Here is a 14,281-nt window from a genome sequence, read left to right as displayed (position 1 = left end):
GTGATCCCTCTTTTATTACTCCGTCCCACAGTTACAGAGCAGCAGGCCTGGCTCTGGTGAGCAAACGGAAACTTGCCGAAGGGCCCTTCAGAAGCAGCTAAAGGGCCTTTGTAATAATAATTCATTCAGCTAAAAATATCCATGTGCCGGCTGAAACCGGATTTATCACACATACCCACTTATAGTAATTAAAAATTCCTTATTTGATGTAAGAAACATGCTTGTTAGGGAAGCAGTGATGAATATGTGAGTGAAAAGAATGACACAAACACACACAACATCCTCATACATATTTAATAATATGTAAGATGCAACTGTGTTTAGAAAAGGAATGAAATGTCCACATGCAATGTGGGTTATTCATCAATGGACAAACAAGCCACAAGTCAGTGGGAATTTTAACTCAAAGCAGTTGTACTAGGAATTATCGAAAGTTGTTTTTCTTATACATCGTAGAGTATTAAACCACTGAAGTTTCCCTCCTTTAACAGATGGAGTCCTTCAACAAGTGCAAATCTGACCTGTGGACAGACAAGGTAATGATGTGTTTAAGGCCTCAGATTACCGTACAGTAAAAAGCACCAGAAAGACAACCATGGGAACTTGTGGTGGTGCAACTTGTATGCAAAAATGACTGTGGATAAAAAGTTGGCAAAATGCTCTTTACAACAACAACAACAACAACAACAACAAGTGCCTTCAAGAATCATACAAATCCCGTTTAATCCCCAAAAAGTGTCAAATACCATAATGACACAGGAGTTATTGGTTGGAAAAAAAAAGCATTTTCTGGCAGACTGGAGCCACAACATTCAAGAAATACTTTGCTGGTAATTCTTTTAAATCTAGATGTTAAATGTATTTATTTATTAACTCTTCAGCTCTTCATCCCGGCTGGGTTTTCTTTTAAAGTCTAATTCTAGCTCCTTCTGCTGACGGTGATCCAGGTTTCGTCCTTAGGTGTGGATACCAGCTCAGATCGGACCTCCTTGACCTGTCCCTTCAACTGGTGAAGTTTCAGCTGCCGCACCAACGTGCTGAGCAGGACAGTAGCTACAGTGTAGGCGAACCTGTTGGAGACAACAAATATAATCAATCGTTAAAATTTCATTGACGTATGCAGGATTATTGCAACTCCCCGAAATAGAACATGCAAAATCAAATTAGCTTCTTTATATATCTCCAAAAACACTTGAAATGTCTATCTTTTTTTTCTACAAACTGTTTTGGAGATAAATGGCCACACTGTGTGTCCACAGGTCTAATATATCTCCACTATCATTAGCTGTTGATTGGATTACATTCACTTCAGAGTTTTTGTGTTTTAATGTTAGTCTTTACCTGAGCTCTGGGCATGTTTGATTCCCTGAGAATCCAAGCAGACAGAAGCTCTTCCTGACTGATTCCTCCTCAAATCGATCCGGGTCAAACCTGAGGGACGTCACAGTCATCATCATGTCAGAAAGTAGACAAATCTAAACCTACAAATTAAAACTCCACCCTGTGTTGCTGTCACACTATTGTAACTATTAACTCAATGCGTTCCAGGAGTTATTTTGTGTTTCAAAAAGTTTCTTTTCAGCCACTTTACCCTCAACATGCTCTCAACAGAGATGAGAATGAAACAAGGTGGCTCACTCCTTAGCTCCTTTCATCGTCAGCTCTGGAAAAAAGTGCATTTTGATTCATTATTTTATTTATTCTTAGTAGTAGCAAAGGTAGCATTAATAACTTAATAAACCTTTGGGGCCACTTTTGCTAACCCTAACCCCAACTGTGCTTGTAGATATGAGGTACATATAAGTCACTATATTATATACCTCTAAAGACTTCATCAAGAAGAACTTGTTTTGAACTCTTAATCAATACCTTTCTGAATTAAAACACATTTTCCCGGAGCAGATGATGGAAGTAGCTAACGAGTGAGCCATCTTGTTCCCTTCTCTTCCCTCTTGAGAGCTGCACAGAAACACTAGCTAAGGAGAAAGTTGACAGAGGTTTGCTCAACTCTTTATGCCAACATTTGCTTATTGGTAAAACACAATGTACAGTAGATGCACATGGAAATGCTATTAGCGTTGCAGGTCCTGATGATGGCGGTAAAGGAGGAGTCAGAGGTCACCCAAGTTTTGACGTTACATGATCTAAGTAACATGAATGTCTGTAAAAAAAAAAAAAAAATGTCCATCCAATAGTTGTTGAGATGTTTCAGTCAGGACCAAAGTAATGGACCAACTGATTTCAGGATCTGAACCGGCAACCTTGTAGTCTAGATACCACCTTGAAATGAATTGATGAACATGTAACATGTAAATGTAAAGCGGACCTGTATGGGGTGCTCCAGGTGTCAGAATCTTGCAGAACCACTCCCAAAGCGTAGATGACCAAAGTCTGAAACATAGCAAGAACAAAATTTAAACAATGCTTTTGGAATATATATATATATATGTGTGTGTGTCTCTTTATATTACCTTGCATTTCCTTTTATCTTGTTTTGATATATTTGCTGTCTTTTGTCTTTGCCTTGCTGTTAAAGGTGCTATACAAATAAACTTCCTCATTGTAGTTTTCTAATATGGTTCCTCTTTCTTGTCAACCACAGGGAAAATAAGTATACATAAGATAACAAAGAGAGACCAGAAAAAATAATAACAGACCAAATCCAGACACACACACACACACACATATACACTAAACGGCAGTGTGGTTTTTCCAGACAGTTAATCAATTGTAACTCCAATGATGTAAGGCCTATACACAATTTCTCCACAGCAAACCTGTCTGTGTAATATAAATCTATAATAATTTCATGATGAGCTGAAGAGAAATAAACAGACAGACAGCCGCAGACAGCAGGAAACCAGATACCTCTTTGGGGATGACATGTTGATCGACTTTGCCCTCCACTTCCTGAAGCCGAGCCGCGACAGGGGTCAGCTTGGCAGTCCTCACTGTCTCATTGAGGACCTGCTGGCAGTATCTTTCCAAGGACAGAAATGTGATCGAGGTTATTGAACGCAATGACCATGCCTAGATAAAATTTTGACCTTGAATTATTACACCCCAATACATTATGTTTGTTGCACAGGTGTCTGTTCTGAGATATAAAATTACTTAATGGATTAGACAGGAAACCAAGATCTTACCTGAGCTGAGGGATCTTGTCTAAGGAAATTGGATCCGAACCCAAAACCTCTTCCAGCTCCTGATACAGTTTCTCCTGAACTTCCTCCGAGGTGGACAGGAAGTAAAGTGCCCAGATACACACTGCCAAAACACAACATCTTAATATTTAGGATCAAGCGAGTGTTTTGGGGTTCAAGTTCTTCTTGCTAGTTGATATTTATGGGCTGTTGCAGGTTTAGTTTTAACATGATGTAGACGACAGTGGCTTAATTATACGACTGACTGCGTCTCGTTTGTTCTTCTCATTCTCCTGACCTTCCCCTCCTTTTAAACATAAAGTTAGAACAATGTGATATTTTGCAAGTACTTAAAAGCTAAGAAAATAAAATATATCCGCTTACTTTTAAGCTGGTAGAAAGAAGATAACGTCCTCTATGCAACGTTAAGAAGACTAGTCCGTTCATTTTAGAGCTGTCTATTAATCTATTTGGCGACATTTAAAAAAAGCATTAAAAAAGCAGCCCTAAATAATAAGTCAACAGATGTGGAGTTGTTTGGTTGGTTGTCAATTACAGTTGGCAGTGATGACGCATCCGGCCAAAGTGAAAACCATACAGTCCTCCATGATCTGAAACAAACAAACAAACAATAAAGTTTCAGTACTTTTTCAGACCTTTTGTGGGAACCGTGAAGATCCTTCAGATGTCTTTGGAGTTTTAAACTAGAATCAGTATTCACCTGTCGTTCTGTGAGGCTGGACTGAAGCAGAGTGTCCACAAACACCGTCTGCTTCCTCTGGGCTTTTCTCTCCCTCGCCACTGACAGCAGCACAGATTCCATCTCTGACAAAGCTGGGAAGAAGAAAAAAAGCATAAAACAGACATTGTCATTTCGCTTTCTCACATTTATGGCATGGAGATATAACTTTAAGCCTGGTAACAATGGTCTTTTGCAGATAAAATCAATAAAAGTCCCCTAAAACAGAGGCTGTTCACAGATTACGGAGATAATACTGAATAGGTTCTCAGACTCTGTTTCTAACTGTCTGTCAAGCTGCTCTACATACAGAGATCATATCTGAGCCTCTGCAAACTCTTCCTCCTGTTTCTCCGCAGCTGAACAGCCCAACACTGCTCCCACATGTCAACGCACAGCCGGTGTGACGGGGCTCAAGCAAAAAATAGACTCACAAGACTCAAAAAAAAATGAGAATGGGCTCAGAATATATGAAGTCGGTTCAGTTAAAGCTATTATATTTAACATTTCTGCATTAAAATATCTATAAGACTGGAGCTATGTTCTCTATGTAGTTGTGTATTTACAGTATCACAAATGTTTCCAACAATGTTCAAACTTTTATTCAGGTAACTGCGTTTCACCAGTCCCTGGTCAATGGCGTCATATCCAGAAGCTGCAATACATTGACTTTTTATCCAGTTTCAATGCACATTTATACCATCCACTGTTTAGATTTTGGTGCTTTTTAATTTAGATTTGAACCGGATGAAGGATTTTAGTCATCGGACGTCTGGATCTTAAGTTATCAGAGAAACAAGCTGAGCTAACATTAGCAGCAGCTCGGCTTGTAGCCCCCTCCGGGACGTTGATTGTCTGCCCGACAGCGTGGGAGAACCTTTGATTTTTAAGACGGAACTGCTAATCACCAAGAGAGGAGGAGGCCTCTGCAGATAACTGGGCTTCTGGTAGAAACCTTAAACCTTAACCTTAAACAATGAACACTAAAGGAAACCTAACCGGGAGAAGTTGACTGCAATGAGGACATTGGTAGTGAAGACTCCCATGATCCCACGCTGCATCACAACGTCATCCAACTTTGTTTCTTGTTATTGTTTTGATGTGAGAGAAATTACTTATTGTTCATTCACGTTGCGAACCTCACTCACCCTTCTCATAATGTCCTTTCCTGCTGGAGCTCTTCTCCAGGGAACCGTCCAAGTAGCCTTTCCCGATTTCTGACCAGATCTGGTGGCGGTGGCGTAAGTTAGAAGAAGAGAAAAACAAAATCTCAGCAGAACGTTGACAGTCTGGTTTGTAGGTCAAATGAAAATACATTGAAATACTGGTGTCAGCGCACTTAGACTCAAAGAGCAAAGGCTTCTTTTTCTCAAATAGGAAATCTATGGCGTTGTCTCACCGCCTCGTGGTTCTTGCGGAAGGAAATAACCTCAGTGTCGTCTCTGAAGCTCTCACCCAGAGCCAGCTGGGTAACAGTCTTCATGGCCAGACCCAACAGGTGGCCACACAGCGGCGTGTGTTGAGCCTCTGGGAATGACTTCCACTTCCCCACCAGCTCCTCTACCAGCTACGTAAAAAGAAAACAATTACAGAAGGTGTATTTGAATACTTCTCAATGCTTAATGTTGTGAGTAGCCTTAAATATATCTTTTCATCGGTGATACAAACCTTGAGCACAAGAGGGAAGTTGTTCTTCAGTGTGTTGTTAATGGCACTCTCATACACCTTTTTCCTTATGACCGTTTCGGTGGCCCCACCCCCCATTCCTGACTGGTAACCTAGCAACGACTTCAGCATCGTCTCAAAGGAGTCAGCTGAAACGGGCAAAAACAGAGTTTCCAAATGTGATTTATTTTTGGTTCCGATACAGATACCATAGGAAAAAACACGTATTGGAGCATCTCTAGTGATGTTAATTCCTCAGGAGAGTGGTATGAGTGAGGTATCTGTAAGGTTTGCAATCAGTTGGACAATAGTGAAATCCAACCAGAGTGGTAAATGCTTGTGCACGTACTGCTGTGGTTGGGGTTGATGTGTTGCCGTAGCTGCTGCACAGAGCCCAGGCTGACCACCGGCCGGCCGCCGAACCAGAACGACGCCACAGACCCGAACTCCTGATGCAGACTGACGAGGAACTCATGCAGACTTCCTTTGTTCACAATGTCCTGCAGGTTCCCATCCCTGAGAGAGCAGAAAGCCATGATGTTAATCTAATGTGAACATTTGCTGCACACTGTCAAAAAATTAATAAAAATTACAATCAAGAACACATATTACTTTGTTTTATTGTAACTGGAGGCTGATTACCTGCATGTACTGTATATGAAGTTTACAACATCCTGTTACTGAATAAAAGAATAACAGCAGCTGTGAAAACTGAGGTTAAGATTAAAACTTACTTCTCATCTGTAGGATTGAGACCTGGGATGCCAGAGGCCCTTCTGGATGACTGAAAACATGATTAGAAATTGAATTTTGCCATGAACGTTAATGTCAATAAAACATTTATTATTTAAACGATTTTGACAATATAGATGTGAGTTCTGTCTCAGTGGCGTTTACACACATCCACTGTCTCCTGTTGTTGTTAATGAGTAGGTTGCGCCTGCAGTAATTAGAGCTGCAGCCGATAAGAGTTATTGAATCTCATTGAAAAATGTGTCAATTTAATGCTTTCTCAAACACAGGCAAACACACACATTGAAAGACAAACCTTGAGGTAATGGGAACAGTTATTATGATCTTCGGGTAAAATCGGCACAGAAATGACAGGTAATTTTTTTAAATATTTAACTTTAATAGATAGTTTAGGTCAGTGCATCACGGGGCTCGTTACCGCCCACCGCGAACTGTTAAAGCTGTATTTAACGGAACCAGACTACTGATAGGTGTGTTACATGTAAACCGAAACCTTAAAATGATTGCAACAATTGGTTAGAGGATGAGAATGACTTTAAATGAGACGCTTCGGCTTGTCGATGAGCAGGGGAACCTTAAAAGTGCACTTTTTTAAAAGGAGACTGGTGTAACAATGTCTGGGGGGGCTCGCGTTAACTTAAAGCTAACGTCAAACTTACCGGATACAAATAAAGAACAGCGCCGACCAGAATGATGACAAACGTAACAGCAAAGATGGCAAAGTCCAGCATGACTTCTCGCTTTTAATGGCACTATTTTAACTCACTTTAACTCATGAATATGTGGAGATTTTCCACCCAAACTGACAACAGTCGCCGTTACCACGTCAACAGAAACTGCACGGACAAGATTGCCACTCTGTGTTCGACTACTCAGTCTGGATGGCAGGCAGAGCCAACTAATTGATCTCAGAAGGAATCGATGGATCCTTAAGTGGGATTCAGGAAACTTTTTTTTGTTTTTTTCATATTTAATACATTTATATATTATCTATAGATAATTGTAATTATTTAGAGATAGAGTATAATTAGATAAATAAAAAAGAGGCCAGACTGTGAAGGGCTCAGCCAAAAATCAACTATATTATATTTATGGAAGCTCAGAAAGGTTAATGCTATTCTAATGCTGTAGTTTTACCTGGACATACCATAGGAGTCACACAGTAAATGCATCATTCAGTATTGTAAAGCCACATACAGTTATATACCATCATGTTTTAAGCATCTAATTCCTTTAGGAAAGGCATGAAGAGGCGTTGGATTTGGTGGATAAAACTCTGTATTTAAAAAGAGACAACCACATTCACATTTCAAAAATACAAAAATAATCTACACATTCAGAGTTCACTGTCAACATACAGTGCATAAAATATGTGCAAAATGACAATACGTCTGTACAGTGTGTGTCAGAGCAGATATACAGACTAATTTTCTTCTCAGGCGGTCATTTCTGATTTGTCCTCTGGTTTGGGAGGCTCAATCTCCATTGACATCAGATAACCTGAGGAAGAATGACAAGATAATACATTTTTAAAAGTGGATTTTTCTTTAAAAATCAAAGCAGTATTCAGCACAGACTGCGCTCTCTCTTACACTCAGTATAGTCTGTCTCAGGTCTGCTGGCGATGAAGATCCAGGCCAGCCCCACCAGTAGAGCCACCACCAGGTTTACAGTCACCCACGGGTGGAGAATCTGGTGCTCTGATCCTGGTGGCCTGGAGAAGAAAAACAAGAGCTCCAGGTATCAGATCCAGGCTTCATAATAATACAGAAACATAAAAGGATTCCTGTGAACTCACCATAATGTTGTGTTGAACGCTGGGTACAGGTTGATTCGATCGCTGGTCATCTGCTGGCTCAGAGAGAGCACCAACGCTGAGAAATACACTGGATGAGACCAAAATAAACAAAGAGTGTGAATTGAAACCAAGCAGACAGAACAACACTGTTAACTCAGTGTGGACTCTGTGTGGACTCACAGAACGAGGCGAGAGCGACGGGGTCCAGTGTGATGAACTCCCGCAGAGCCATGGAGCCTTTGGCCAGGTTAACTCTGAGAACACAAGAGTTTACTTTTTTTAAAAGCAAGCTGCATTCCTCTTCATACTTTTACAACCAAATACATTTTACCAAGCAGCGTCACTGTAAGTAAAAAGGTATTTTATGCAGTTTTTCTTTGCTAAATTGTTAAAATGCAATTTTTTAAATGTCTAAATGTGCAAAACCGGGGCATTATTAAAAAGTATTGCCGTCATTTAGACTTAAATGTCATATATGTATATCTGTAGTCTAAAACCAATGTTGCATGTATGCATATTTAACCATTGTCCATTTTTGAAAACTCAGACTACACATCAAGCTGGATTCAGAAACACCATGTTTTTGTCTGCTATGATGATCACAGTGTCAGATTAGGAGATCGATTCTTATTTTCTTTATTTTGAACATAATGTTAGTCATTCTGTTATCTTTTTTTAATTGTTATTCTCTCCTGTCTGCTCTAGTGACTGGTTGCTGGTCGGTAGCAGCCACCTGACCAATGCATGATGTCGGCACATGGTGTAACCAACAACGCAAGGGATAAAACAATCACATTCAAATGCCCATTTTCAGGTTGGGCTATTATTGGGCTGATATTGTAAGTCTGAACCTGGCATAAAGCGACATGTTGTGGATTGGAGTATTTCCCGGAAGGTATTTCCATTTCTTTTAATGTATTTTTGGTGATTGGGAGCAAGAAGAGCACAATGCAAATCTGTTTTTAGAAGATAACAGTACGCAGGGGGTCGTTCATAGCAGTTCACCTGCTGTATAACGTTTTTATTCAACATTTATTTTCAGACAGGAGTTTGATCTATAATCAGCTCAGGTTTGAACGCGACATGTTGTTGAGATTTGGTGAAGGTTTGCGGGTTTACCTGTCGAAGGCAGCCACCGTGCTGATGGCCAGCAGCATGTAAAGCAGAGACTGGGAGGGGTAGGCCAGGCTGTGGTACTGCTCCAGCAGGTTGGACAGAGCAGTGAGGTGCTGCCCAGCTAACATGTACACCACCACCACGTTCCACACAGCGTAGCCCGCCAGGAAGCCATGACAATACAGGCCGAACACCCTGCACCAGATTACAGAGGAGAGGAGAGACATTTAGGGAGGGGGTGACCACATGCTTCTACAGATTTTTGCTTTTTCCAAGCACGTTTCCTTCACCTGAAGCCTTCATGCACTCTGATAGAAATGTCTCTGGTGGTCAAGATCGGCTGAATATGCTGGAAGTCCGTCATGTTATCCATCTGGTCGCTGGTCTTCCTCCAGTCGGAGCGCTCTGCAGCCTGGAAACGCTCTGCATGCAAACACACAAGCACTTATAAGCTCCAGTCACCACTTTTAACACCATTTAACAAATTTTACTTCTTTCATTACTCACTGTTCCTCTCTACAAAGAGTTTCCCCACCGGCTGGCTTTGACCATGCGGGGCTGAGAACAGGGAATGCTGGGGGATAGGAGGAGGGGTGTCTGTGATAATATCATCCTCTTCTACGTCCAACTCATCGGGAAGCTGCGCTTCAACGACTCTCGACTTCCTGAAATTACGAGAATAAAGATTATAAAGAAAACCATACCATACCATTGTCCATACCAAGTTCTGTGTTTTATCGCACAGAAACCAAAGTCAAGGTTCCCACTCTTCATTGGAAATAATTTTTCAGGACTTTTCTAAGCTGAAAAGATCGCTGCAAGTTTGTTCCACCCCACATCTGGTGTGAACAGCTCTTCACTGAGATGGGAGTCTAAATAAAAAGGGAGCCTACCAACATTCGAGTTTCAACACACCCAGGTTTAGGTAATCCGAGTGAGGGGACGATTTAAGATTATCTCCAGGATATTTGGTCATTTCAATCATTTTCCACGTGTTTCCATCAATGAAAAACTTGTCTCTAAATGTACAGGTTTTCCAGGACATGTGGGAACCCTGAAATATATATTTGTAGGTATAAATATATATTTGTAGGTATAAATAAATAAATCTAAATAGAATACAACTCAAACCAGGTGTTTAGGCATAAAATTAAAGCATGATAGCACACAAACACGTAAAGTTAATGTACATATTTCATCTGTTGGTATAACAACATATTGTGTGATAAATACAATAATTGTTACTTTCTTACTTTTTCTTTTTGGATTTTTTGACCACTTCTTCTCCATCTGTGGTCTGTTCTGCTGCATCTCCGTTCACCAGGTCGGCTTGGTCATCTTCAAGATCTGAAACCATCAATTTATGACTTCTTCTGTCTTAAAGACATTTGAGCAGGTCAGTCTTCACTGCAGTTGAGCAGTCATCTCTCAACTCTCTGTTCTTCTTTAGAGTGAAACTGTTTTCTTGTGATGGTCGAAAAGACTCCAAAATTTGATTTGATCATGGTGAAACTACAACATCTGAAGGTTAGCAGAACTACAGTGTAGAAAATAAGCATTTACAGGGATACTTTTGTTCTCAGTCTTTACCTATAGTGGCAGTTTTCTTTTTCTTCTTCCTCCTCTGTGGGAGTGCATCCGCTTCAAAGGTGAGTTGCTGTCCGATTTCAGATGCCCTCCGGCTGCCCAGGCCTCCCATTTCCATCCCCTGATCTACAAACAGGAAACAGCAGAAGCTTTTAATGTCATCCTTTGGCTTTGGAAACCACAAATACATAGGAAAACCTTCTCACATGTGACCAAGCTTTTAACTGAGAAGGGAACTGACCTTGGAGCATGACTTTAAATAGCTGTAACACATTCTTGTTTTATCCTTAAGCAATGTTTCAGATTAGTTTGGTTTTTTGAACTGGTGTTGTGTGAGGTACTTATCCATATTCAAGGTGGACAAATCTGTTTAAGTGTAGGGTAGCTAATGTATTACAGAGGCATTTTTTTTTTTAGAAAAGGCTAGAAACAAAAGTTTAGAGAAAGCAACAGGTCAAACCAGAGTAAACGTCGCTGTGGCTTTTCAACTATGGCAAGAAGTGATTGACCGGTAATTATCTGGTTGTTTTGAGGGGAATTGTTATTTTCCTGGAGTTTGTGGAACTATATATGAATGAGACAAGGTAGTTGGATATGGTCAGCGATTATAACAATGTGCTTCTCTCAAGTTTATGTGTGTTGGGGGAGAGGCTTTGGAGGGAGACCTGAGGAGAGCCTGCGTTCTATGTAATGGCCACCAGGGGGCAGCTCCATTGGTTGCAATAAAACACTGATAACATACAACTTTCTGGAGAGGTGGCACTACATCTCATTTGATTTATTAGCTCAGTAAACAGTTTCCTAATGAGTTTATGCTCAATCTCTAGTTTCAAATCTTATGGCATGATGTTCATTAAGTAAATTATGGTGTGTTATGTGTGTGTGTGTGTGTGTGTGTGTGTGTGTGTGTGTGTGTGTGTGCGAGCGCGTGTTACGTACCGTCCACATCATCGACTCCATTTGTTTCTTTCCTCACCCTCTTCTTCTTCTGCTTTGCCGGAGGTACTTCTCCTATACAAGATGATAAAGAAAGAAAAGTTTAATCAAAGCAGGAACTTCAGCATAAATATAATTATATAAATACATTTCAGATATTCCCTCACCAGCTGTGTCTTGACTTCATTTGACCCACGTGAGAGAAAAGAGAAAAGAAGAATAGTTTGGTTTGGTTGTTCTGCATCAATACTGTATATAAAGACATTACATCACGGTAGTGGAGGAACATATTAACCTACCTCGGCACTGTGGGAAGAGACCGTTGCCCTCGCTTGAGAGACAAAAGGAGAAGTCAGTTTTGTTGTTGTTTAAAATAATCACAATCAAACAGATTTATTTTTCCACAGCTGAACTTTTTCCATCAGTGACTGGTTAACACACAACCTGATATTTTAATTAGTTTATTATTTAATTCCCACCTTTGTGTATCAACAAGGTTTCAGCAGCTTGCACAAAGTAAAATTTAAGACTTTTTAATGTTTAACACCACACAGAATATAAATCAATGCCCTTTTCACAGAATGAAAAATACTACTGAAAACCAGTAGGGACAATGAGTAACTTACTAAAAGCATGAACTTGTTAATACTTATATCACATTTTTGTGATACTTTTGCTTTCTAGCTGTATATAACAATAATTCCTAATAATATCATGAATTAATTATTAATCTTGACCTGGACCTGGATAAGCAGCAGAATTAATAAATGGATGGACGGATAAATTATCCAATTAAAAAATAACGTGGAAGGTTTTTATTTGTTTACAACGTTTTAGTCTGTCCAACCTTCATCAGGGATTTGTATAAATACATAGGTCTACACAGATGTATACCCAATTAAGATGCAAGAGTTCTTCTAACTTAGTTAGTTAATAAAATTGGATTGAGAAGGTATTTGGTCCCATCAAACGAAGCGTAAACAGGTTAACAAATTAGCTCTCCTGAGAAACAATGAGCCCGGAAGCAAAGGAAGAGTTTCTGTTCAAATCTAGACGAATGCTGTTTTTCCAGTTATAGCAAATGAGATTTTTAAAAAAGCTTACCATCGTCTTTCTGGCCATCCACCCGAGGAATCAAATAGGAGTGGAGCTACACATAACATCCTGACTAACACTGCTAAATCCTTGGCTAAATCTCATTCGACTGGGGATTACTCGGGGCAGAGGTCAGACGACTCGAACCTTTTCAAACTCTTGTGTGTGGATAAAGAAAATGTACAGGAAGTGCGTCTTTAGAGTCTGTTTAATCTTTCTGATGCTTGTGGAGGCGGCTTATATACACACACATGTATATATACATATATATATAATGCTGTATACTGTATACAGCGTTGGTATATTTTATGTATGATGTTCACTGTTATCAGTACCAAAATATTAATTTAAGTCATCCACCCAGCCCCACGTTGCCCAGATACCATCAAGCAAATCAATTTTTAGAGCTGAAAACTTTTTTTCTAATCACTGAATGCGTCAACTACTTTTACAACCAACCAATGAATGAATGAAATATACACAATAAAATGTTCCCAGAGCTTTTACTGACACCTTTTAAATGCTTGTTTTGTTGTTTGTTTTATGTAACAGCTTTACAGATTACATTTTTTTACATACAAAACACATGAAAGGTTTATGAAATATGATGTTTTGTACTTCAACAGTTTATACAAGGACAGCTGAAACAATAAGTTGCCAGTTGTTGAATTGTTTAAGCCATTTTTCAAGCAAAACAATCAATGATTCAAGCTTCACAATCTACTCCTACTCTTAATTGTATGAATGTATTAAAATAATGTTGAGTTTTGGAGTTTTTGTTGGACATTTATTTTAAATTTTCAAATGGAAAAGCATTGTGAAGAAGAAAATAATGAATATAATCAGTAGTTACAGTCCTATACAACATACAACAGTGTTAATAGAGACAGTGCCCTGTAATATCTGTAATTAACAACAACAACAACAACAACAACTGACCTGTGGGAGTGGTGGGAGCTCCCTGGCTCGCATTTTCTATAAATGGCAAAACAAGCTGTTAGAAACATTTACAGTAAAACTTAAAGTTCAGTTTTATGTAACGTTACGTATTCTTGGCTACCTGAGAGATGTAACGTTACCGTGTGTTGTCACCGAGCAGTCTGGCGTTAGTTTACACAGAAATATATAGTTAACTCTCACAATGAGGCGTAAAAAGTACACAAATATATCATTAAATGTTAGCGCCGCTGCTACCGTAAAAGCTGCCAAGGAGTTGCCGTTATTTAACGTAAACTAGTAAAATATGTTACCTTTGAGCCTCCTGTGTCCATAATATGCAAATTCGCCTAAACTTGCGTCTTTAAATATCCATTCGGTTAAACCATCTTTAGATTAAAACGCGTATTTAAACAAGTACCGCCGTTTAAAAGTGAATAAACCGCTATTTTTATTATTTACTTCATGTGCGCCCTGCAAGCGGAAAGCTGTTACCCGGAGGTGTTTACGAGT

The 14,281-nt window shown here is 39.6% G+C and overlaps 2 protein-coding genes across 4 annotated transcripts; both read right to left on the bottom strand.

Annotated features, from left to right (window-relative positions):
- Positions 1-280: 280 nt before the first annotated feature.
- On the bottom strand, positions 281-7,177 carry LOC127378669 (cytochrome P450 20A1). The gene is made up of 13 exons (XM_051427794.1): positions 6,960-7,177; positions 6,282-6,331; positions 5,897-6,063; positions 5,551-5,696; positions 5,282-5,449; positions 5,031-5,109; positions 3,865-3,977; positions 3,700-3,754; positions 3,147-3,267; positions 2,869-2,980; positions 2,327-2,391; positions 1,342-1,431; positions 281-1,070 (listed from the first exon to the last, which is right to left on the bottom strand). Exons 1-13 carry the CDS (start codon positions 7,029-7,031, stop codon positions 920-922), a joined length of 1,389 nt encoding a protein of 462 aa, XP_051283754.1. The 5' UTR covers positions 7,032-7,177; the 3' UTR covers positions 281-919.
- Positions 7,178-7,560: 383 nt separating this feature from the next.
- LOC127378670 (transmembrane protein 237B-like) lies at positions 7,561-14,274 on the bottom strand. Of its 3 annotated transcripts, XM_051427796.1 has the most exons (15): positions 14,083-14,274; positions 13,893-13,932; positions 13,772-13,807; positions 12,037-12,068; positions 11,905-11,918; positions 11,741-11,812; positions 10,805-10,927; positions 10,468-10,561; positions 9,722-9,879; positions 9,505-9,637; positions 9,218-9,409; positions 8,279-8,352; positions 8,099-8,186; positions 7,893-8,014; positions 7,561-7,800 (listed from the first exon to the last, which is right to left on the bottom strand). In XM_051427796.1, the coding sequence occupies exons 3-15, from the start codon at positions 13,802-13,804 to the stop codon at positions 7,736-7,738; spliced, it is 1,200 nt and encodes a 399-aa protein (XP_051283756.1). In that variant the 5' UTR covers positions 13,805-13,807; positions 13,893-13,932; positions 14,083-14,274; the 3' UTR covers positions 7,561-7,735. The 3 variants fall into 3 exon arrangements, with proteins under 3 accessions (XP_051283756.1, XP_051283757.1, XP_051283755.1); XM_051427797.1 differs by having other exon boundaries at positions 13,912-14,274; XM_051427795.1 differs by lacking the exon at positions 13,893-13,932.
- Positions 14,275-14,281: the final 7 nt, after the last annotated feature.

This window comes from Dicentrarchus labrax, unplaced genomic scaffold (assembly GCF_905237075.1).
Source record: "Dicentrarchus labrax unplaced genomic scaffold, dlabrax2021, whole genome shotgun sequence".
NCBI classification, from domain to species: Eukaryota; Metazoa; Chordata; class Actinopteri; family Moronidae; genus Dicentrarchus; species Dicentrarchus labrax.
The sequence above is the reverse complement of the archived record's forward strand: the minus strand, read 5'-3'. Positions and strand labels throughout refer to the sequence as shown.